Source organism: Conger conger, chromosome 12 (genome assembly GCF_963514075.1).
Source record: "Conger conger chromosome 12, fConCon1.1, whole genome shotgun sequence".
NCBI classification, from domain to species: domain Eukaryota; kingdom Metazoa; phylum Chordata; class Actinopteri; order Anguilliformes; family Congridae; genus Conger; species Conger conger.
In genome coordinates this window covers 12243783-12268325 of record NC_083771.1, presented here as the reverse complement: position 1 = coordinate 12268325, position 24543 = coordinate 12243783, and the positions used below count along the sequence as shown (strand labels likewise).

The window sequence follows — 24543 nt, the reverse complement described above, 5'->3', positions numbered from 1 at the left end:
TCAGATTAATCTACAAGGCTCAAGTCTTTATCTTTGTTGTACTCTTCGCACTTGAAACTGTACTTCCCCCCTAGGGTCTTTCAGTGCACTTGTCCCGGGTGCACTTAGTTGTATGTCGCTCTACATAAGAGCTTCTGCCAAATGCCAATAATGTAAATCCTTTTGAAGCTTCATAGCTTTCTAAGGTTTTCTATAGAAGGTGTGGATTGGGACATTAAAGCTATTAATTATGCTCAAAGGAATATTGGCAGTCTTAATTCATGTTGGTTATTGTCGATTTAAAATATCTCATTTGGTGTCAATTGTTGAAAATAAGAGTAGTGAGAAAAGTTATGAGTTACAGCTGCTTCTCTGGATCCATTGAGATTAACTGCCAACAAATAAAAACCTGAAATTTAGTTGGTTAATCTAGCACCAAATGTCCCTCAATTTTACTTTCCAGTAAACACACTTATTTATCGGTCAACTTCACATTCCTCCTGTCCTCGCCTCTATTTATTTTCTGTCCAGCGCCTGCGCGATGAGCCTGAGTCACGCGAAAGCCGTCTCACTCAACACATCCCTCCACCAGGACGGGAAAACAATACGTGGAGTTTCCAGGGGTAGGCAATTTCAAGATTTATAATTCCATACCAGTGCGTTACAGGCCAGACAAACAACTTAATATCACAAATGCATTTCACAGGTTTCCCAGAAAACAAGAAGTTAGCCTGGAGAGGTTGAGGATTATTTTGTCTGCGCGGCAGCGGAAGAGGACTGCAGAGGGTGGGGGCGTGCGGTGTTCAAGATGGCGGCGCCCTGTGGAGTGGAGCTGCCCTGATAGGTAAACAGGTCCATTTAATTAAGACATTGCAAAATGTTATAATCCCTTTCGTGTTCAGTGACACTGTCAATTCCAAAAATTGCTTGTAGTCGACTTACATTTTCTGTGTTCACTCAATGGTGACGAAATTATACTTTTAGGCTTTTTCGCTATTTCCTTTTCTAAAAGACAATTTCTTAGAAATGCCATTCTAGAAATTTTAATAAAATGTCACACTCGAATTTATGTATAAAAAGGCATTTCTGTTGGTTAAAAAAAAATAGCTGCGGCTCGCTTGCTAATCGGATGTAAGTGAAGCCCATTGTTCTGTGAGTTGTTTACGCCAATGCCATGGTCTTTTCACTGAGAGAGCTAACGTTACTTTGCGCAGTGACAGCAGTTAAACAGGTTTTTACATCTCATGGCTGGCAGGTATCAGCGTGAACAACAATTAGCTGTCATTATGAATACTTCCTAACTACCGTTAGCAGTTCATTTGTGCCCGTCTTCTAGTTTGCTTGTTAACGTTATTGCCATGCTTTTTGGTGCAGAATATCTAATAACTCAGCTAATAATTTCCCAGCTTTCCACACAATGCTTCGAAGTGTCTGTAATGTTGCTTGCTGCGAACGCATACATATTTCATATAAGGACATTATATCACTGTCTGCAATACCAACGTTAGCTAATAAGCTGATGTGTTTATCCAGCTCTGTAAAATGACTTTAAATTAAACGTAAAAACATCGGAAATATTTTCTGACGCAGTTGGCTAATTGTAACGTGCGGATGTTAGGTAAAATCTGCAACAGATTGCAGCAGTTATCGGAACTACCTATCTGGCTATCATAAACCTGTCATTTGGGTGACCAGTTTGTCACTGTGGTGAAAAAACTTCATGCCGCTTCCGAAAACCCAGTTAGGCTGTCAAACAAGCTTGACAGATAGCAGACGCAACTATTTCTAACGCGTACCAGCTGGGTTGATAGCGCCAGCTAGTCAAATGAATTAAAAGATACAGTGAGTTGATAGTATTGCATCATTCGTAGTTATATAGCCTAGACTCTGACCATGTTGACCACACGCCTTCCTATTTTACGCCGGTTGAACTCAGATTAGGTAAGGGCACGGTATGGGTTAGGGCTTAGATACACTGCGTGTGGAAAGCACTTCACCCTGCAGAATATTTAAATGCCTTTTATTTAGCATTATCTGGACCTGCTTGCTTCGTTCCTGGAGTTAGCTTGGGTGCAGAAAACATTTTAGGAATGCATTTGTCGCGACTCACTTATGACAAACCTAAATTCGGTTTGCACGGTATGACTAAATTACTAAAATGTCAAATTACTAAAATGACGGTAGTGTGCGTGTGACCAGTCTGTACACCCCACAAACACCCCGCATACCATTATAAAAGTGCTTCTTCTCTAGTTAAAGCGTTCTGTTGGTTTTCGAAATTGAACTTGGCTTGCCCGTAAATCTACGGCATATTATTCTCGTGGCGATAGGCCGCTTGCAAAGGGATGAATGCAGGACGCTTGATGAACTCCGGCGCTTTCGCCTTGTTTTTCTTCCACCGGGAAGGCTGGGTCTGTGTGCTACAGCCTCTGCAAAGCGGCGTCCAGTGAGGTCTGTCAAGAGCGATGACGCCGTGCGCCGCGCTTGGTCTGCTGTGAGAGGTGGCGCAGGAGGTTGCGGGAGATGTTGCTGTAAGCTTGGCTAGCGAACATGTGTAATTGGCAGTACAATGTGAATATAAAATATAAAATGTAAGCTGTGACGTTTAAGCTACCTGTGAATTGGAAAGACGCTTCAGCGCAATTTGTTTTTATTTCCGGGTTGAAGACCTCATTCCTGACCGACACAACCTGTTATGTGCTGATATACTATACCCCCCTTTCATTTCGGATATTTAGTCTCCTTGGGTACCGTCAACAGGACTTTGATGCGAGGCACAAATGTTTCATTCATAGCGCTAAACTCATCTCTGAAAGATTTGTTCATATGACACTGCCTTCCTCTCCCCTCAGCAAAAAAGTGTGAAGGGGATAAATTTGCCATGCATGCGTTTTATAATGGTGTAACTGGTTTGCAAAGGGATTTTGTCTGCATTGCATCATTCCATTGCCACTTCATTTACAATTATTATGTAAAGGAATATACTGACACTATTGAATAAAGAAACTTGATGATTATAATTTTTTATTGCTGTTTATTCTTTCCTTCTTGATCTTTTCATTATTATTGTTATTATTGCAATCTTTTTATCAGAATATAACCATTGATTATCATAGAGTCCATCTTGCTGTGGCAGTTGACTGAATGACTGCCTTCTATGCTGACCATTCATGCAGTACTACAGCCATTTAGTGAATTTGCTTTTGTACTGTTGTTGCCAGTTATCTTGGTGTGTCACTTCCATAACCTCCAGGCCCTGCAGAAATGCTAATGCCGTTAATTGACTTCCATTAGTACCACAGGGTTGGCGGCGCGGATGGTGCAGTGGGTAGCACTGCCGCCTCACAGCAAGGAGGTCCTGGGTTCAAATCCCCGTTGGTCGGGGCCTCTCTGTGTGGAGTTTGCATGTTCTCCCCGTGTTTGTGTGGGTTTCTTCCGGGTACTCTGGTTTCCTCCCACTGTCCGAAGACATGCGGGATAGGCTGATTGGAGAGTCTAAATTTCCCGTGGGTATGAGTGTGTGAGTGAATGGTGTGTGTGCCCTGTGATGGACTGGCGACCTGTCCAGGGTGTATTCCTGCCTTTCGCCCAATGTATGCTGGGATAGGCTCCAGCCCCCTGCGACCCTGTTCAGGATAAGTGGGTAAAGATAATGGATGGATGGATAGTACCACAGGTGGCAGTGGACAGGACCACATGATGCGCTCACCATCCTGGATGTGTCAGATGCTAATACAGTGAGCACCATAATTAATCGGACTGTGAGAACCATAATTCATCAGACAGTGAGCACCAAAATTCATCAGACAGCGAGCACCATAATTCATCGGATAGTGACACATGTTTTGTTATTTTGGTGACAATGAGGGAGAAGACGGCCAGCCTTAATTTCGGGGTATTTTCATCCATATCGGATGAACCATTTCGAAATGACAGCACCTTCTGCACACGGGCTCCGCCATTTTATGGGGCTAAAGTATTTGTGGAATTGGCTTCACAGCTGTCTTTTTTGTTAGGCAGGTGTATTTGTATGCTTTTGATGTCTAGTCTTGAGTCTAGACTTTGCGATTGCATTTGGAGATTGTTGTTGAGGTGTGACAACATGAGGAAGACTGCAGTGTTTTGTGAACAGTTTGGTTCATTATTAACAAGAAAAAAACAACAGGTTAACTCAATTATGTCAATAGACCCGGGAGACCATGGAAGACCACTGTAGTGGATGACCGGAGAATACTTTCTTTGGTGAAGAAAACCCCCCTGCCCAACAGATCAAAAACATTCTCCTGGTTGCAGATGTAGATGTGTCAAAAGTCTACTATACGTAGAAGACTACACCAGCAGGACTACAGAGGGTACACTACAAGATGCCACTGATAAGCCTGAGAAACGGAAAGGTGAGATTACCATTTGCTAAAAGAGGCCCAAGAGTTCTGGAACAAAGTCTTGTGAACAGATGGAACAAAGATGAACATGTACCAGAGTGATGGAAAGAGGAAATTTGGAGGAAAAAAAGGAAATACCCATGATTCAAAGCATACCACCTCATCTGTGAAACATGGTGGAGGGGGTGTTATGACTTCGGCCTATATGGTTGGCAGTGGAACGGGCGCACTCGTCTTCATTGATGATGTGACTGCAGACAGAAGTAGAACAAGGAATTCTGAAGTCCACTTAAATATTTTTTAACAAGACAGTGACCCGAAACATACTGCTAGAGCAACAAACGGATTTTTGATGAAAATCCTTGACTGGCTGAGTCAATCACCGGATCTGAATGCAATGCTATGTGCAAAAGGCTTTATCAATTCTAAACAGTTCATCTGATATGGATCAAAATACCCTCAAATTAAATGACAGCCTGCACCTCATTGTCATTCTACCCTTTCAAACTCACAGTACTGAACCAAAATAACAAAATGTGTCCAATAAATTAAAGGTGCTCACTGTATAATATGTGTAGGGAAATTTAGGGCAGGCATATCAACATGCAGTCTGCTCCTGCTGAATGGCTGAAGCTAAGCAGGTGTGGGCTTGGTTAGTACTTGGATGGGAGACCTCCCGGGAAAGCTAAGCTGCTGGAAGTGGTGTTGGTGGGCCTCTGGTCAAATAAACCCCAACGCCCCAGTGCAGTGATGGTGACACTGTGCTGTAGGAGATGGCATCCTTATTGTATGAGACCTTCCAAGACCTTTTAGAGAAATTCCAAACCTGGCTCTTTCAGCCTGCCACCTAGTCATCCCCTGATTTAATTGCCAAAAAAATACATTGGTTGAGGTTGAGGCGAGTTCCCACTCATCTATCGAATTATCTATCTATCTATCAATCTATCTTTTCCTCCATATATGGTTTGGTAGTCATATTGCATATGGCAGTATGCCTGTGGGACAAAAGAGAGAGTGCTAACTGCCCACTGCAAAAAACAGAATACATCAGTTTGTCCATGAAGCCACTGATTTATTGACTTAAGTGAGTTGCGCGCCTGTGTCCGCATTCTTAAATGCTGCGTGCAAGAGAGTCCATGTTCACACAGGAGAAGATGCATGATACAGAGCATGTATTGGAAGCTTTTGAGTGTGTGTGTGTGCAACCTCCTTTATTTCTACTTGGGGAAAAGTTGGACTGTGTAGTGGGAACTTGGCAGATATCTGGTGGGTTTTGTCACGTTGAAGTAAGTTAAGTTAAAGTAAAGTGAGTCATCGGGGATGTGTTGTCACATTTTGACTTGAGAGCTTTTGATTTGAACTTGAGATCCCTGCGTTGGTTGCCTGTTGCCTGTTTTAGTTTTAGAATTGATTTTAAGATCCTTTTACTGGTTTTTTGGCAAGAAATCTCAAGACAGACTTTTTTAGCATCATTTTTACCTAAGGTGCCTCTTCGTGTTACATTTGCAGGAGGGTAAGGCCTGCCTCAGGTATCTTACAAATGGGCCATTCTGTGTCAACTCAACTCAAGTACACTGCAGCATCTCTTCAATGATGTGGTGGTAGGCAATGATGAAGAATAGAAATCCTGCAGATTTGAGCTTCATATGCTGCCTCATTTTTGTGCAAGAGCCTTCTCAAATGTAGGAGGCCATCTCTTAAGTGTGCCTAGTAGCCTATCATGAAATCTGATTAGTAAATGGCCATGATTCAACAAGCAAACTGCCAAACTTGGTATCTTGGGAGTACTGTCTAGAAACATTTATCTATTCATTTTGAAGACATAAAGCGATATTCTTTTCACCAGAAGCCATTTTGTCTGTGTAAGTCTTATGAGAGACTTCAATTACATCAGGTGATTAATGATGAAGATATTGCTCATGAGCTTATCATGATTAAAGTTAATTTATGCATATTTTGACACGCCCGAGAAGGGGCGTCAGAAGTGTGCCACCATTCCTCAACTTTGGATATGTTGAAGATTCACTCTAGGTGATTTAATGGAAAAAATTGTACATTTGTATATTCTCTACCAAAACAAGAGGAAAATATTGTCCAAAATAACTTTGGACTTAAGACTAGAACTATCTTTTATTAGGCAACTAAAACTATAACTTCATATAATCATGGACTTTTCAATCAATTATATTCATGTACCATGCAATTTAGTCAATAAAATACAAAAAGTCCAGTTCCAGAATCTGATACATTTAGAAACCATACAAACATAAAGTGACTATGTTTTGATTAATATGAATTACTGGCATCCATTTTATTCAAGCTCAAAATTGCTGAGTGTTCAGATTGTTACCCATCTCCTGGAGCAAGAAATGAATTGCGTGCGTCTGCTTTCAATTTCTTCAATTGTTGCTTTATGAAGCCAGATAATGCCTCCCACTTCTCTGCCCTAAACGGAGAAGCAGCTGTTTGTGTGATGGAAGAAACCGGAGTGGATAAGCCTTTCCCATGCATTGATTCTTTTCAGATTGAGGGAATTTGTTCTGTCTTGCAGTGGAGCCTGGAGACGGGATTGGCGGGAGGTCGTGGGACCCTGCCCAGCAGGGCAGGACACTGTGAGAGTGAGGACGGTGACCCCGCCCCGCCCCGCCCTGCCCCGCCCGAGCCTCTGACGGAACCCCCGGGGCACCATGGCCCGTGACCAGTCCAATGTCAGCGACCTCCTCCCGCTGCTCGAGTGCTCGGACTTGCGGCAACTGGACCAGGTCAAGGCCCTTATCAACGAGCAACTCAGCACAGGTCAGACAGACACCCTGGGGGAAAGCCTGTCTGGGAGAGCTTTGAAGAAATAAGAAAGAAAAGAAAAAAACAGTCCGAGATACAGGGCTCATTCCAATCCCTTATTTTTATCCTCTTTTTCATTTTCTTTTCTCCTTTTCTTGCCCGTAGCTCCACCCATCTGGAGAGGCTAGGAAAACATTAAATAAAGAGGAGTAAAGAAAATATGAAGTCGACAAGTTGATTGTCTTTGCTCCTTCTAACGTCAGTTCAAAGCCAGTTACAGACGTGGCCGATGCGTGGCAGATGGGGAGAGAGATCTACTTCTAGCTCCTAGAAGGGGCTATTTAAGGGGTTGGAATGTCCTTAAAGATGTTGGACCTAGATAGATTTCCAGGTCAGGAGCAAAGAAAATATAAAAGAGGAGAAAAATAAGCGATTGGAATGACAAACAATTGTCTTACCAAAAGACGGTTTGGAACATTACAAAGAAGAAAGAGGGCATGGGTGAGTTCAGTAATTGCAAGGGGGCTGAAAGGCCAAGGAAGACCTCTGCAGTTGAGTAATCATTCTTACCCCCCAAATGCCTGTCTGACGGATCTGAAACACTCTTCAGGGGGCAGACGTGGATGTGTGAGTGAGGAAGTCTTAACTAACAGATCTACAAAGGCTACAGTACACTATGCAAACCGCTAGTTGGCTGCAAAAACTGGATGGCCAGGTTACAGTTTGCTAAGTAGTACCTAAAAGAGTCCCAAATGTTCTGGAAAAAGGTGTTGTGGACAGAACAAGACTGATTTGCATTAGAATGATGGCAAGAGCAATGTGTGGAGGCTACAAGGAACTGCTCAAGAAACAAAGCACCCCCCTAATTTGTGAAACATGGTGGTGGGGGTGTTATAGATTGGGCCTGTATGGCTGCCACGGGTGCTGGCACACTTGCCTTCATTGATAATGTAACTGCTGTTAGCAGCAGTGTACAAAAGCAATATCTGCATCTTATCTGCTGAAGTTCAATCAGATGCCTCCAAACTCTTTGTGCGGTGCTTAATCTCACAGCAAGGCAATGATCCCAAACATACACCAGTTCTCTCTTCTTAATGATGTTCCAAACCATTTGTTTCAGTAAGCCTATTGTTTGTCCTATGTCTCTGACTGTTTTGTTTGCATTTCTCAGTCTCATAATGGCTAATTATTGCCACCAAATCTGGTCCTCTTGTTAACAAATGCCAATAAAAGGCTCAAAAGGCTATCAGAAGACTCAATCAAGTCTAGATACTGAATGCTTTCTTATACCTGCATGAAGGAACCGATTGAATACACCTGACTAATCAAAAAGAGCTGAGAATCCAACTGTCCCAATTACTTTTTCTCCCCTAAAAAGGCATGTAATTCCAACTCCGATCACCTGATTTGGCATAGTAAATACCCTCAAATTAAAGGTGTACAGAGCCAGAAGAACAGAAATTCTACCACTGTCCAAATACTTACGGGCTGCACTGTGTGTGTGTATGTGTTTGTGTATCCGTCCATCTTTGTGTGTGTGTGTGTATATGCGTCTGTCCATGTATGTGTGTGTGCCCATGCGTGTGTTTATTTGTCCGTGTATGTGTGTGTGTGTGTGTGTGTGTTGTCCGTGTATGTGTGTTTGTGTTTCTCCGTGTATGTGTATGTGTATGTGTATGTGTGTGTGTGTGTGTGTGTGTGTATCCGTGTATCCGTCTGTCTATGTGTGTGTGTGTGTGTCTGTGTGTGTATCCGTTTGTCTGTGTGTGTGTGTGTGTCTGTCTGTCTGTGTGTGTGTGTGTGTGTGTGTGTTGCAGAGCGAGGCTCAGTGCTGTTGAATGGGCTGGTGGATTATTACCTGGAGTCCGGCTCTGCCCAGGCCCTGCAGATCCTCACCTCTGTGAGGGAGCCACACGACAAGGTGAGAGCCCAGTGCCATCACAACTCCTGTCCCATTACAGTGCTATTACAGTCCTGTTACAGTGCAATTACAGTCTAATTACAATACCATTACAGTCATGTTACAGTACAATTACAGTCTAATTAGAATACCATTACAGTCCTGTTACAGTACAATTACAGTCTAATTACAGTACCATTACAGTCCTGTTACAGTGCAATTACGGTCTAATTACAATGCCATTACAGTCCTGTTACAGTGCAATTACAGTCTAATTAAAATACCCTTATAGTCACATCTGTCTCATGCTTACTTTTAGCTTACTCAGGGATGCATAAATGCATTCAAGTAGGCCTACTAAGATCAGCAATGCTACATAAAATGTATGCTTTATTGATGCCAATAACAGTGTCAATAGAAGTGCTAAATTCACATTTACTGCTAGTCAACGATGCAAATGTTTCCATTAGAGTTGAGTATTAAGTGAAGTGCTAGGGTTGGGAAAGTGTGAGGAAGAGGGACGGGGTATGGCACAGGTTTATCCACGTCTCATCCCTGGATGCCCTGGGCTCAGTGGAGAGCAGGCGCGAACGTGAATGTGTTAAAAGGTCTCCTTGGAGACGTTAGCTGCTGTGTTAATGTGACAATGTGCCCGGGTTGATGTTTCCTGTGTTTAGGAACTGCCGGGTGTCTTATTGAACACTCCCTGCCTGGTTTGAGAAAGGGACACCCATGTTTTTAACAGGGGGTGCGTGTGTGCGAGCGAGTGAGAGGGTGGACCCGGAACATTTTTACATCAAGGGAACCTGATCCGTACTGACACAGATTTGGAATGAAAACTAAAACACCTGATATACTTCAGCAGTCCTGGGGTGGTATGTTATGTAATGATGGGGTGACCTGTAGCGTAGTGGTTAAGGTAATTGGCTGGGACACGCAAGGTCGGTGGATCTAATCCCGGTGTAGCCACAATAAAATCCGCTCAGCCGTTGGGCCCTTGAGCAAGGCCCTTAACCCTGCATTGCTCCAGGGGAGGATTGTCTCCTGCTTAGTCTAATCAACTGTATGTCGCTCTGGATAAGAGCATCTGCCAAATGCCAATAATGTAATGTAAGGTAATGTAATGTAATGTGGGATCAGCATTTGTTGGGTCTTTTCTGTAATGGTAGATCTGTTTGGTTGGGTTTTGGTTTGTTATTGGTGCCTCTCTTAGCAGGAAATTAGCACAGACATTAGGAAGTATTTTTTCACACCAAGAGTGGTCACTGTGTGGAATAGCATGCCCAGTCATGTAGTGGAGGCATGGGGCTCCTGGGGCTTTTCAAAACCCGACTTAATAGGGTGCTAGATACTGTCTAGCTTTGATGTAAACTAAGAATAGGCGTGCATTGCTGGGCTGAGTGGCCTGTTTTTGTCATTTTGTTATGTTATACTACAGATGTACATGGTGCTGGGCATACCCTAACCCAGGGGTATTCAGTCTTACCCAGAAAGGGTTGGTGTGGGTGCAGGCTTTTGTTCCAACCAACCTGATACTCCTAAGGTGCTTAGCAAAGACTTGAATTGAGTATCCCTGCCCTAACCTTCCCAGCACCTCCTGGACAAGCTGAATGAGAGCCTGTCCAAGCCAACCTGCCGGCTCTCCACCCTCAGCCTTCTGGGACATGTAGTTCGCAAGCAGCCCTCCTGGATCCACAAGATCACCCGCTTCCCCCTGCTCGCCTCGCTGCTCAAATGCCTCAAGGTATGCTGGGTAATGTCCACCACATACAGCATGCGCACATGCACACACACGCACACACACATGCACACGTGAAGATTACATTAATGTAAGGATTGCATTCAATATTGCATCTGTTTCTTTCGCTTTGAATAGGGAGTGTGTTAACAGATAAGGTAGCGTGATAACTCACTAGGGGGTGTGTTAACTCATGAGGGAGTGTTTCAACTCACAAGGAAACATGATAACTCACAAGGGAGTGTGATGACTCACACTGGAGCATATTAACTCACACGGGAGCATCTTAACTTATGAGGGGGCGTGATAATTCACGAGAAAGCGGCCTGTATATACTGGACACGCATGGTCGGTGGTTCGATCCCCGGTGTAGCCACAATAAGATCCGCACAGCCGTTGGGCCCTTGAGCAAGGCCCTTAACCCTGCATTGCTCCAGGGAAGGATTGTCTCCTGCTTAGTCTAATCAACTGTACGTCGCTCTGGATAAGAGCATCTGCCAAATGCCATTAATGTAATGAAAGCATGTTAACTCACTAGGGAGCGTGATAAATCGGGCGGCATTTGAATGTGAGCAGTAAGGCTGGTTTAAACGTGTCCCTGGCAGACGGACTCGGACGTGGTGGTGCTCATCACCGGAGTTCTGGTGCTCATCACTCTGCTGCCCATGATCCCGCAGGCGGGTCGGCAGCACCTGTACGACTTCTTCGACATCTTCGGCCGCCTGGCCGCCTGGAATCTCAGGAACCCAGGTGAGCCCCGCCCACTCCCGTGTTAGCCCCTCCCCAGACCGGTTTAGCCCCTCCTACTCCCATGTCAGCCCATCCTCATTCTGGTGAGCCCCTCCCACAGGAAGTGTCCCTGCCAGTAAGGAAGATACAGGGAATATTGATATTGATTGGATGGAATTAAACGTACTTGACCAGTTCTCTGTTTGTGTGTGTGTTGTGTATGTGTATGTGTGTGTGTGTGTGTGTGTGTGTGGTGTGGTATCTGTGTGTTTGTGTGTATGGGCCTGTGTGTGTGTGTGTATGGTGTGGTATATGTGTGTCTGTGTGTATGGGCGTGTGTGTGTGTGTGTGTGTGTGTGTGTGGTGTGGTATATGTGTGTCTGTGTGTATGGGCATGTGTGTGTGGTGTGGTATGTGTGTGTCTGTGTATGGGTGTGTGTGGTGTGTCTGTGTGTATGGTCGTGTGTGCTGTGTGTGTGGTGTGGTATGTGTGTGTCTGTGTGTATGGGCGTGTGTGTGTATAACCCAGGTCATGTGACGGAGGTGTTCCTGATCCACCTGCATGCCAGTGTGTACTCTCTTTTCCACCGGCTCTACGGCATGTACCCCTGCAACTTCATCTCCTACCTGCGCTCCCACTACAGCATGAAGGAGAACATGGACACCTTCCAGGAGGTGGTCAAGGTTAGCCCTGCCGCCTCTCTGACACTGCTGGAGCTCTATCATCGTGAATTAGTCCATATTTTACAGCTTTGCATTTGGTGTCAATATCAGTACTAAGAATAATGAAAGTGAAAAGTGAAAGTGATAGCCCATATCAGTTCTTGTGTGTGTGTATGTTTGTTTCTGCTTGTCTGTACAATTCTCATAGCCAATGCTGGAACATGTACGAATACACCCAGAATTAGTCACTGGAACCAAGGACCATGAGCTGGACCCCACCAGGTAAGTGAGACACCCCCACACCCCCACATCCTGCGCCCCCAAAATCCTAAGGAGTCTAAGAACCCAGGCATCAAGCCTTTGTACCTATCTCCCCCCTTCCCCTGTCCTGCAGATGGAAAAAGTTTGAGATCCACGACATCGTCATCGAATGTGCCAAAGTGTCCCTGGACCCCAAAGAGGCTTCATGTGAGGAGGGCTACTCCACCCAGCCAGACCACTTCTCCGGCTCCGCCCTCTCGCAGCCCCGCCCCCCAGACTCCAGCGCCAGCCCCTACACGGACCTGCACAGCAGCTATGGTCCGCCCCCCTCCTCCTCTGATTCACTCGGCTGGGCTGCGCCCGCTTTTCATTGGTCGGCTGTCCTGAACCTACCCTGCTTGAAGCTTGACTAGCCCAGTCACATGTTGATTTGCTGAACGAATATAACAGTTGATATTGGTGTGTGAAGTGAAAGGGGCTGACTTAGCAATGCCGTCATTTTAATTGTTTGCCGATTAAATGGTTAAACCATCTTGTAAGTGTGTCCCTGTACAAGATGGAGGAGTGATGTAATTGGCTTGAAAAAGCATTTGCTGGCCATCTTGAAGTTGTTCCAGCTTGGTGAATCTGAGAGTTGTCTGTTGCTAAGCGTTGCTCAAATTGCTTCTGTTCACCTTGGAAGAAGGTCGCCCGTGTAATGTCAGAAGGAGGGGTTTCCATGGCGACTGTGCATGGCAGGCATGTGGTGGTGGTGATGGCCTAATTTGGAGTGGTGCTGTTCTTTCTACAGGAAGCTCCTCCTCCACCCAATTTTCCACCCCCCGCCAGACACAGCCTCCCCAGGACTGCCCCCACACCACCCTACGGCAGGTGAGCACCCTCATCTGCATTTAACATTTATATTATCACTGTTATATTATTCTTATTACAAACGGTCTAAGCTGAAGCCTCTTACTCTCCATAGCCACGGCAGTCCATAAAGTCAGGGCATGTAGGAGATCTGCTAAAGCCAAGGATTTACAGCCATAATACCTCATCTTGCTAAGCCAGGAAATGACACACTTTTTTCATGTGAAACATCAACCTTTTTAGTCTCAAGAACTGTTTTTGTGCGTAACCAACTCACCATTGCGCATTAGGTAATGGTTTGGTTACACAGGAGAAAAAATGCACTTTTTTTATGCAAGCTGAGCAGACTATCCACCATTACAAAATTGTTATCATTCGCTGAAATGCTCCTCAGTTGCCAGTTTCATAGCATACCCAAAGTCAGCTGTATGTTGAGCTAAAGAGAGAAGTTATACTGAAGTTGTCTATACTGAGTGTAGGAATACTGAGTATAGTACACAGTACATTGTTTATACTGAGTATAGTACATAGTACATTACTCATACTGAGTAGCTTGACCAGTACTGGTCAGGAAGCCTGTAGGTGGACTGAACGTGTTCCAGAGAGCCTATACAAAACATACAATATATAATAGCATTCCTATGCACTTTCATACACGAAACGGATTACAGTTATAATTTCTCTGGAGAAATTCTAAGTGTACATAAACATTCTATTGAAATTTCTCTGAGTTACCACAGACTACTATGGACTTTCCATGTGTCCAAAGCAACGTACAAAATAGTGAAGAACAAAGGTCATTAGAATTAACTACTGAACAGATTGGATGAGATACAATTCACAAATATTCAGTGGTACAGTCAGGCCCCATAGCAAATATACCAGTAAGTTGGTAAGGAACAAAAGGTACAAATTCATACAGGTGAAACAAGTGGCAATAGATCAAGGTACTCTTGCAGAGTATAGTACAGTACAGTGTAAAGAGATGAGTCTTCAGAACTGTGGTGGAAAATAGGCAGTCATTGAGCAGTTGTTATAGGAATGGGGAGGTCGTTCCACCTCTGGGGAGCCAGGGCCCGGCCACCCACGAGGAAATGTAGGCCAATATTATCTCATTAATCTGTGTGGCAGAGGAAGGGAAAAAGAAGAAAAGTTGAGTATCATCATCTTAACCTTGATATGAGATGCCATGATAAGCAATTACAGAACCAAGAGAATTTGGGTAAATGGAAAACAGCAGAGGTCCAAGTACATAGCCTTGTGGAACTCCTGTGAGAAGGGGAGGGACCTCCTTCAGGGGTCTGTTGTGTCTGATATGCAGTTTATTGATCCTTAACGGACACAACAGACCCTGAACACTCAGGCTCATATAAGACATAACAGAGACCCTGAACACACAGGCTCATCTAAAACTCAACAGACCCTGAACACTCAGGCTCATATCAGACATAACAGACCCTGAACACTCAGGCTCATATAAGACATGACAGAGACCCTGAACACACAGGCTCATATAAGACACAACAGACTTAACACACAGGCTCACATAAGACACAACAGACCCTTAATGTTCAGGCTCATATAAGACATCCTAGAGACCCTGAACACTCAGGCTCATATAAAACTCAACAGACCCTGAACACTCAGGCTCATATCAGACACAAAATGAGAATAAACTGCTGTGTTTTTGTGGGAAGCTAAAGCAGGACCTGTGCTGCAGCTGTAAAAAATGGTTTTAATGTTGTTTTCTGACAATTTGCCTCCTGGTGTTTTTCCACACGGGTTGTTTACAATTGATAGTCCTGAAAGGGGGCGGGGGGGAGTGTGTCTCTGTGAGTAAATCAGCCCCCCCCCCCCCATGGCCTGAATCGCCCCCGTGTTAGCAGCAGCCTGAGGAAAGCGAGCTGCTGCAGGGATGATGACTCATCCCGGGTGGGCGTGCTGCTGCCTCGTCGCTCGGACGCAGGTTGCCCTGGCGATCGCGGCTGCTTCTTTCTTCTGTTCGCTCCCTGACGCCTGGCCCGGTTCACGCAGGGGTCTCAAACTGATACCCTTAGTGGGGGGGGGGGAGTAGTCCCATTGAGATTTGCATCTCTTTTACAATGGAGTCCTGGCAGAAATGGCTTAAATAGAACAAATTTATTCCTGCATTTATTATTATTATTATTTTTTCGCTGAAATATTCAGTCACAGGATATACCATGTGAAATTGTTTAAAAAAATCATGGTTGTATGACATTTTATGATGCCATTTCTTTAGCAACAATGTATTTTTATTTTGTAAAAGGTGGGGAAACAATCTTGGCTAAGCAGTCTCTCAGTATAGGCATTGGCCCCTTCAAGCAACTACAGCGTAACTTCTGTTCAGCTGGCCAAGGGTATGCTATTATAGGAGCAAGAGGAACATTTTGGCTAATTATGATTCTTGTGGTGTATAGTTTGTTAGACTTTTGAGTATGTACACTGAGAACATCAAAAAAAAATGTTCTTGAGAATTTATGCCTAAAATGGTTGATGTCTTCCACTAAAAAACGTTGGCTATGTCTAAATTCGGCATCGGTGACCTTTGGAATAAATCACTCATCTGTGTGAATATTTCTGAAGAGGACAGTGAAAACAGTTTTGACTCCTCAGCAGAGGGCATGTTCTGTGACATGCCCCCATTTTATTTCAGTGAGCATCTTGCATAATTAGTGTGATAGTGAAGTGGATTTTTGTCCACTATCTCCTCCTACAGTTTTCCCACAGAGATATTGACACCAAACCACTGCGAAATGTCCGCCTTGGACCCAAAGGGTGGGCTTGTATATTCCCAATAATTTCCAAGATATTTCCTAAGGTTTTCTGGGGAAGAAAATCCAATAGAGAATGAATGACGGAATGTTGACCATTCATACAATGCCCTTTTGCAGCTGAACTGCTGCCTCTCCAGCTGATTATGCACTAGGCTGTCTAGCAGTTCCATATACATGCATGGCATTAATTGGCTTGCATTATACAAACAGCCACACATCTTAACGCCTCTGATTGGCTGTCATCAATACCTAGTAACACCCTAGCAACAACCTATTATACCATAGCAACCTCCTGGCTCACCCTAGCACACCCAACCTCATAGTAGACCTACTAAGCCCCTAGCAACCACCTGGTACACCTTAGCAACTGCCTTGTGAGACCCTAGCAACCATGTAGTAACACCTTGGCAACCACAAAGTAGACCCCAGCAACTCCCTCTTAAGACCCTAGCAACCACGTAGTAACACCCTAGCAACCACCTCTAGCTATGTATATTAGAATAGCATTAGCATTAGCAGTAGCAGTCATAGTTCACTGATGTGAGGCAATCACACTCCACATTTTCTATAGGAAATGCACATTAGCACTCTCGGTAATATTATTACATGTGCTTATACATAAGGCGCTGGCCTGCTTTTCAATAATACATTTTATAAAAAATTGTGGGATGTGTTTGACATGTTGGTAGGGTTGGTTGGTTGGTTGCCCTGCGATGGACTGGCGACCTGTCCAGGGTGTATTCCTGCCTTTCGCCCAATGTATGCTGGGATAGGCTCCAGCCCCCCTGCGACCCTGTTCAGGATAAGCGGGTTCAGATAATGGATGGATGGATGGATGTTGGTAGGGGTGGGGTATTTGATAAACTTGATACAATCAATGGACCTCAATCAGTAGATTAGTTTGCTGGGTGTTATCTTACAGACCTGCTGCTACAGGGGAGAGCAGTGAGGTTGAGAGGAGAGGGAGAGGTAGGGGGTGAGAGGCAGAACATGAGAGAGAGGAGAAGAGAGGAAGAAAGCAGAGCGAGAAAGAAAGGAGAGAGCAGAGGTGAGGTGAGGTGAGGTGAGGGGAGGGGTAGGAAAGCGGCAGGTCCAGTGGGGAAGGATGTACACTTTTTAGGAGCATTGCAGCACACTTCTTCCAGGAGTATTTAGCTGACAATGTAGTTTTTTACGCCTCATAAGACATATAATATAATTTGGTTACCAAATGTCCTTTTGGAGTCTCCAAACCCCACCATCAAATTTGAAACAGGATTTGTCAAGCATTTTGGCTGTGGCTCCATTGTTTTTCTAGGCCCATGAGGCATAGCTACCAGCATTTGTATCTACTCAAATAATCTTCTAGGAAAAAACCAACAGCTTCTGTTACTTTGTTTGAGTAATTCTGACACTTAGAAAAAAATCTTTCAGAAGAGACCAGGAGTATGTCTACAGTCAAAATGGTTAAAGAATAGTGACCATTTTGCGTGTTGTCATTTTCAGGCTTGCGTTAAAAATGGGGCGCTGAAGAAGGGGTTAATGGTTTGGGACTTGCTACATGTGTTAAGCCTTTTTTAAGCAGTTCCCGCCCCCTGTCTTTCCTCCGTAATTTGGGCAATTGAGCTTCTGGGCCCTGCTGTGCCTCCCACGCCTGCCTGATAAGCCTTTGAGCTGAAGAACATGAGCTCTACACTGCAGTTTTAGAGTGCTCAGTTTGTGCTTTTCTGTGACATTTCCTGACCATGAAATCCACTATATATAGTTCCTATTTTATTTTCTCGCACAGATCCTGAGCTATGATGTCACTTCCTCTTGCGTGGACCCGATCTGGAGCCCCTCCTCCATCTGCGGCATGGCCACGCCTCCCTCCTCCAGGGGCATCTCCCCCACCAACGTCTTGGAGCTTTCCCAGAGTGCATCTCACCTCCCCGGCCGCACCCACGCCATGGCAGGTCAGGACCCAAACAAATTTACCAACGGGTACAAATAAAGTAACTTGAACTTGAACTTGGACCCAGGCCTCCAACAAGGACCTGCTGGGGAGTCCAAACGCCTTCCTGCCCCTCCCCTCTCCTCACCTCACCTCTCCTCTGCTCTTCCCTCTCCTCTCTCTCTCTTTCTTTCTCTCTGCTTTCCTCCTCTTTCTCCTCTCCACCTCTCTTCTCCTCTCTCTCATGTTCTCTCTCCTTGCCTTTTCTCTCTCTGTTCTCCTCCCCCTCTCTCTCCTCTCTCCTCTCTTTCCTCTCTCTCCTCTCCTCTCTCTCCTCTCCTCCTCCCTCTCTCTCTCTCCTCTCCTCTCTCTCCTCTCTCCTCTCCTCCTCCCTCTCTCTCTCTCCCTCCTCTCCTCTCTCTCCTCTCTCCTCTCTCCTGTCTCTCCTCTCCCTCTCTCCTTTTCTCTCTCTCCTCTCCTCTCCTCTCTGTCTCCTCTCCTCTCCTCTCCTCTCTCCTCTCTCTCCTCTCCTCCTCCCTCTCTCTCTCCTCTCCTCTCTCTTCTCTCTCCTCTCTCTCCTCTCCCTCTCTCCTTTTCTCCCTCTCCTCTCCTCTCTCTCTTCTCTCTCCTGGCTGTGCCTTCTCGCTCTCTTTCTCTGCTGTTGTTCTACTGGGCTGATAAACTGTAAATGAGGTGTTGTGAAGTAAACTAGTCTGTATTTAGCCTGTTATTAGCCTGTATACTGTAGCGGCCCATAGTGAGTGTTTTAATGTCTCTGTGTTTCCATGGCAGCCGGTGGGAAAGGACCGCCCTCCGCCCCCGCTGCCCTGTCACCACACCCCCCTCTCACAGAGGAGCTTCTGCATTCCGTTCCCCCCAACACGGCCGACCAGGCACGCAAGGTACCCAAAACTGTGCTCCTAACCTCCAATATGACCAACCAGGTACCCAACACTGTGCCCCTAACCTCCAATATGACCAACCAGGTACCCAACACTGTGCCCCTAACCTCTAACATGACCAACCAGGTACCCGACACTGTGCCCCTAACCCTCAACATGGCCATCCAGGTACCCAACACTGTGACCCTAACCCTCAACATGGCCAACCAGGTACCCAACACTGTGACCCTAACCCTCAACATGGCCAACCAGGCACCCAACACTGTGACCCTAACCCTCAACATGGCCAACCAGGTACCCAACACTGTGACCCTAACCCTCAACATGGCCAACCAGGTACCCAACACTGTGACCCTAACCCTCAACATGGCCAACCAGGTACCCAACACTGTGACCCTAACCCTCAACATGGCCAACCAGGTACCCAACACTGTGCCCCTAACCTCCAACACGACCAACCAGGTACCCAGCGCTGTGCCACTAACCCCCAATACAGCCAACCAGGTACTGGTACTGTGTGTGTGTGTGTGTGTGTGTGTGTGTGTGTGTGTGTGTGTGTGTGTGTGAGAGAGTGAGAGAGTGCATGTGCGTGCATGCATGCCTGTGTGTCTGTGAGTGTAAGTGTGTGTGTATGTGTGAGAGAGAGAGAGAGAGTGTGTGTGTGTGTGTGTGTGTGTGTGAATGTTTGTGTGAGTGTGTGTGTACAATGCGTTAGTACTTACTGACTGATTATTCTGTGGAAAGGGCTCTGACAGCATGTGTCTGCAGGACGGTGGACCTGCGGAATCCGGCAAGCCCTGCCTGGTGCGACAGGAGCCAATCAGAGAGCTGGAGAGAGACAGCAGCGCGGAGTCGGACAGTCGAGGTCAGCATCAGCCAAAGAAACGGGACTTCATTCCTCTCACTGAAAGAGGCTTCTGCATGGGTCTGACCAATGGGGTTCTCTCCCCGCCCTCTCTGTCCCCCGTATCCTCCAATCAGGTGACGTGTGTGAGAGCGTTTCCATGACGCTGACGGAGCTGTCTGCCTTTGTGAAGGAGCAGGAACAGGATCAGCAGACGGAGCGCGAGGGTGAGCGAGTCCTGGGTTCTGCTTCCCGCACGGAGCGACGCGCGGGATATCGCTGACGTCAAACCGGCGAAACGAACATGCGTTTGAAGGGTGTGCACTCTTTGGAGTTGCGTCTCCAAAGCAAACCAATGTTATGCCAGAGAGGGGATGCCAGAGATTTCAGGAAGTGGTGTTCTAACCGATATGTTCGCCCTGATAAAATAATTAAATCCTGCCTTATTCCTCATAAATCATTTCAATAGAATAGAATAGAAACTGATAATGCTAGTTAGGTAGCTAGCTACCTAGAGTGACTAGTTTCCCAATCTTTTATAGGTAGGCACAACCTTTTTTATCTTGATCTCTAGCTGTGCTGTTGTTATTTCTGGGTGCAATCTTGTAGTGAGAACGTTTTTTGCGTGGAGGGGCGAGAGACAGCCGTGTACATGGACCCTCGGGCAGGGGCGTCTCTGCTGATGTCACATCATTTTGCCTGTGCGGACCCTCGCAGGTCCTCTGCATGGGACATTGCTGTTCCTCTTTGGGTCTGGGTGCACGTTTACAGTGATGACTGACTGTAGACACTGAAAGTGGGCTGCAGGTTTTTGGTGACAGTAGAATAATGTGCACTTGTACACCATTCTGGTTTATCACCCCTGGCCTTGCACGGCAGCCAATCGCCGATGGTGTGTGAGTGTGTGTATGAATGGGTGAATGAGAAGCATCAGTTGTACAGCGCTTTGATAAAGCCGCGATATAAATGCCAGCCATTGACCATTTACCCGTCTGCTGAACCCTGTACCCGTTCCGCCTCGTTCTCCTGCCCCTGTCCTGACAGAGGCCATCGCTGAGGAGCTGCTGAAGATCACCCAGGACAGGCGGGACGTCCCGGCTCTGCGGGGCTTCGACTCGCCCTTCTTCCGCACCACCGAGACCCTGACGGGGGCCCAGGAACAGCCCCCGTCTGCCCCCCCGGCCCCAGACCCCCCGGCCCCGGACCCCCCTTCCACGCCCGACCGAACGGAGGGGGCGCCCGCCACCGATTTCACCCCCATCGACCACCCCACCACCGAGGAGGAGGGGAGCGCCCCGCCCAAATACAACCCCTTCTCCCCCGGCCCCTGCAAGACCCCGCCCGTCCCCTACAAGGACCTGTTCGACATGGCGCTGCCCAAAGCCGCCTCCCTGTTCGTGGGCCGGAGGACCGCGGCGGCGGGGTGGAGATCAGGGGAGGAGCCCAGCCTGGAGGAGGGGGACGGGTTCGGAGAGGGGGAGCCGTCCATGTCCCCATTGGAGGTGCTGGACCGCCTCATTCAGCAGGGCAGCAACGTCCACGAGAAGGTGCTGAAGAGGTGAGCCGCCGCTGTCGCTCTGAAATCGAATGTGTGGTGTAGACCGAAATATACACTGCCTTCCGAATGTATTTGGCAGTTGGTGCAATTGCTGTTCTTTTGGCTCTGTAGTCCGGCGCGTTGGATCTTAAACGAAACAATAAATGAATTTTATTTAAGGTAGTTACATCCATATCGGGTGAGGCGTGTTGTAATCACATGCCTTTTTACACATTCTACGTTGACCTACAGTACGATGAACGCAAGCAACCAGAGACAATTTGAGTCTCCATCACACAACTAGCGTGTACTATGTCAAGTCATTTATTTATATCATGTTTCAATATTTATTTATTGAGTTTGGCCATCATGAAATGGCTGAACTATGCAAGTCAAAAAGAGGCATGGGGTAGCTACACCTTTCTTGCTTGCCTTCATCGCTAGCTCATAAAGCGTAATGTTTGTAGCTACAGCAATTTAGCAATCTTGCTTTGTGTATTCATTAGGTGGCTAGCTAGCTGGATACTGTGCGCTGCAAAGATTTAACCAGTTATTTAAGAACTTCTAAATTAAAGTATCAGTTGGATATATGTTCAGAAGGTTGGTGTCGGATCAATCGAGATCAGCATATAATGATTTACGATGACATCGGATTTTAATTCCCATGTCAAATAACTTTGCACACACCACCTATATGCTCGATTGCTTCTTTCACTTGGCAATTTGACATTCTTGAGCATAATTTGAATAGCTGTGAGGTACACATTTGTGGGTTTTTTGTGGCATTTCTTCTACTTATAATAATGTAAATAATTAATGTGGTGTGCTACACAGTACAGCAGCATTGTAAGGAATTAGTGATTCAAAACTGTGTGATGCGACTTCAGAAAAGTAATAATATCTCTGCAATGACTCAAATATCCAAGACCAGATTTTCTGGAGATAGTATTGACATTCTAACCAAACTCTGGTGAAAATTCTATCCATTTTAAAATATAGGTCTTTTCACAAATCAAATTTCAAGATTATCATCACTCATAACTCTTTTAACTTTCATTTTGGGCTGAACGTAATATGTTTCTGTATGATCTATAATAATGAAGCTGGGGCCAGTCAAAATCATGGAGTCATGCTAATTAGTGCAAATATTTTTAGGCCATATCTCTCAGATGAACAATCCGAGAAGTTTAATATCACTTCCAGGGGTTTCTTATGAGGACAAATCAAATGATAAATCTGAAAATCTGTGACGATCCGGTCCAAAATTGTGTTAAATTGACATGTAATTACCCTGCTTCATGATACTTTGCAAGCCAGTTGGGCTTTCTCTGAATTGAGCCCATGCCTGAGTTAGCACAAAACCAATATGCTGATATCAGCACTAAGACGTGTGCTTTTACACATGTTTATTCTCACTCTGGAAGGCAGGGCTGATCCTTGATCTCAGCTCGACTTTCCTCCTGTCATCTGAAAGGTCCCTGTGGGGGTGTAGAGTTCTTGCTCTGTGGTTATTGGGAAGCCAGAGCAGCTGTTTGCGATGTGGAGACTGGGGGGGGGGGGGGGGGGGGGAGGCGTTAACGAGCCGGCCCGCGTGGAGATCGCTCATCGTTTGGGAAAACAGGCGGCCATTGTCCTGTGCCCCACCCACAGGCCATAAAAACACAACAACAACATCAGCGCAGTCAGGGTCAGCAGTGTCTGTGCCCAACCAGAACCACCCAGCCCCCTGCCCCCACCCTCAACCCAGAACCCCACCGTATCCCAGCCCCCACCCTCAACCCAGAACCCCACCCTATCCCAGCCCCCACCCTCAACCCAGAACCCCACCCTATCCCAGCCCCCACCCTCAACCCAGAACCCCACCCTATCCCTGCCCCCACCCTCAACCCAGAACCCCACCCTATCCCAGCCCCCTGCCCCCACCCTCAACCCAGAACCCCACCCTATCCCAGCCCCCTGCCCCCACCCTAACCTCCTGAATGCGTGATTCACTTTAGGGAATGTAATTGAATAAAGTGGGTTGGGGTGGTGGGGGCACGTGGGTGGCACTGTGGCAAGAAGATCTGGAGCTCCCTCCCTGGACTCCTGTCATACACAGTCTCTGGACCTCAACTGAATTAGTCATGTGTTTTCTCCCCCCCCCTCTCTCTCTCTCGCTCTCTCGCTCTCACACAGATTACCTTTGCCCAGTAAGTCAGCAGACTGGACCCACTTTGGAGGTAAATGAATGTATTAGAGCTTCAGCTGAAGTAGCAGGGCATGAGGAGGAGCAGTGTTACATAATGGCTTCGTCCTGCTGCAGGGATTCTCAGCGCTAGTCCTGGAGAGTCACGGGGTTCGGTGGGTTTTATCGTTGCTTGGCGCTTCACTCAGGCTTGGGAAACCCTTTCCTCGATGGCCGTGTCCGCCTCTAGATTTCATTCCAGCTTCCTCTCTTAAAGGAATACACCAACATTTTGGGAAATCTAGCTTTTTTCTGACTTACCCAGACTTACAGTCGAGATGTTCAGTTTCATTTTTGTGAATTCACTGGCTCGGTTTCCATGTTGGCATAACGTGTTAGCTTAGTATAAAGACTTGAAGCCTATAGGAGTCAGTAGCCTACCTCCTTCAAAGTGAAGAAATATACCTGACAGCAACTCCAAAGCTGTCTTATTTACACACGGTATCATGTGTATTTTAAATTCACGTGCGGGGAATAAAGACTTAGGCGGTTGGAACTATAACCTCTGAACACACGTGTCCTTCATCTTCTGCTGGATGAGCACTCTAACAATTGCACAGCTGGATTCGTGGGCCTGACCTTGTTGCAGGTTTTAGGGTGAACCCAGCGGCAGTAGACCCTGTGGCTCTCCAGAAACATCCTGTACTTGCCTCCTTGCTTTGCTCACCTCTTCTGGTCATCCGATAATTTTGCCGAAACATACAGCATGTCACGTGGGAAATCGTTTGACAAACAGCTCTGAAAACATAGCAGTTGAACCCCAAAATAGGCGTGCTTCTACCAAAATTGCAATTGTTTTGCTTGGATCAGTATGGAACACAAATTGAAAGTTCCAGGAGGACATAAAAAATATGCTTGTGTATGCCTATAAATCTCTGTGACAGACAGCCAGTCATACTATCTACATGGATGCTTGTGGCTACACAAACTCAAGATGGTGCAGGTTAGGGGTACAGTTTAGGGGTACAGGTTAGGGGTACAGTGTAAGGGTACAGGTTAGGGGTACAGGGTAGGGGTACAGTGTAAGGGTACAGGTCAGGGGTACAG

The 24543-nt window shown here is 46.2% G+C and overlaps 1 protein-coding gene across 2 annotated transcripts in view; it reads left to right on the top strand.

Moving 5' to 3' along the window:
* The first annotated feature begins 517 nt into the window (after positions 1 to 517).
* LOC133141978 (hamartin-like) overlaps positions 518 to 24543 on the top strand; it is a 35096-nt gene continuing 11070 nt past the window's right edge. The window contains exons 1-17 of one of the 2 annotated variants that reach the window (XM_061262860.1): positions 518 to 602; positions 686 to 823; positions 6913 to 7157; positions 8960 to 9063; positions 10634 to 10786; positions 11386 to 11530; positions 12039 to 12193; positions 12381 to 12454; positions 12567 to 12751; positions 13224 to 13303; positions 17846 to 18011; positions 18782 to 18891; positions 19060 to 19395; positions 19660 to 19756; positions 19873 to 19962; positions 20780 to 21293; positions 23448 to 23491. In XM_061262860.1, the coding sequence (XP_061118844.1) occupies positions 7049 to 7157; positions 8960 to 9063; positions 10634 to 10786; positions 11386 to 11530; positions 12039 to 12193; positions 12381 to 12454; positions 12567 to 12751; positions 13224 to 13303; positions 17846 to 18011; positions 18782 to 18891; positions 19060 to 19395; positions 19660 to 19756; positions 19873 to 19962; positions 20780 to 21293; positions 23448 to 23491 (2362 nt within the window). In that variant the 5' untranslated portion in view covers positions 518 to 602; positions 686 to 823; positions 6913 to 7048. The remainder of the gene's footprint in view (positions 603 to 685; positions 824 to 6912; positions 7158 to 8959; positions 9064 to 10633; positions 10787 to 11385; positions 11531 to 12038; positions 12194 to 12380; positions 12455 to 12566; positions 12752 to 13223; positions 13304 to 17845; positions 18012 to 18781; positions 18892 to 19059; positions 19396 to 19659; positions 19757 to 19872; positions 19963 to 20779; positions 21294 to 23447; positions 23492 to 24543) is intronic. The other variant, XM_061262861.1, reaches the window with a different exon arrangement.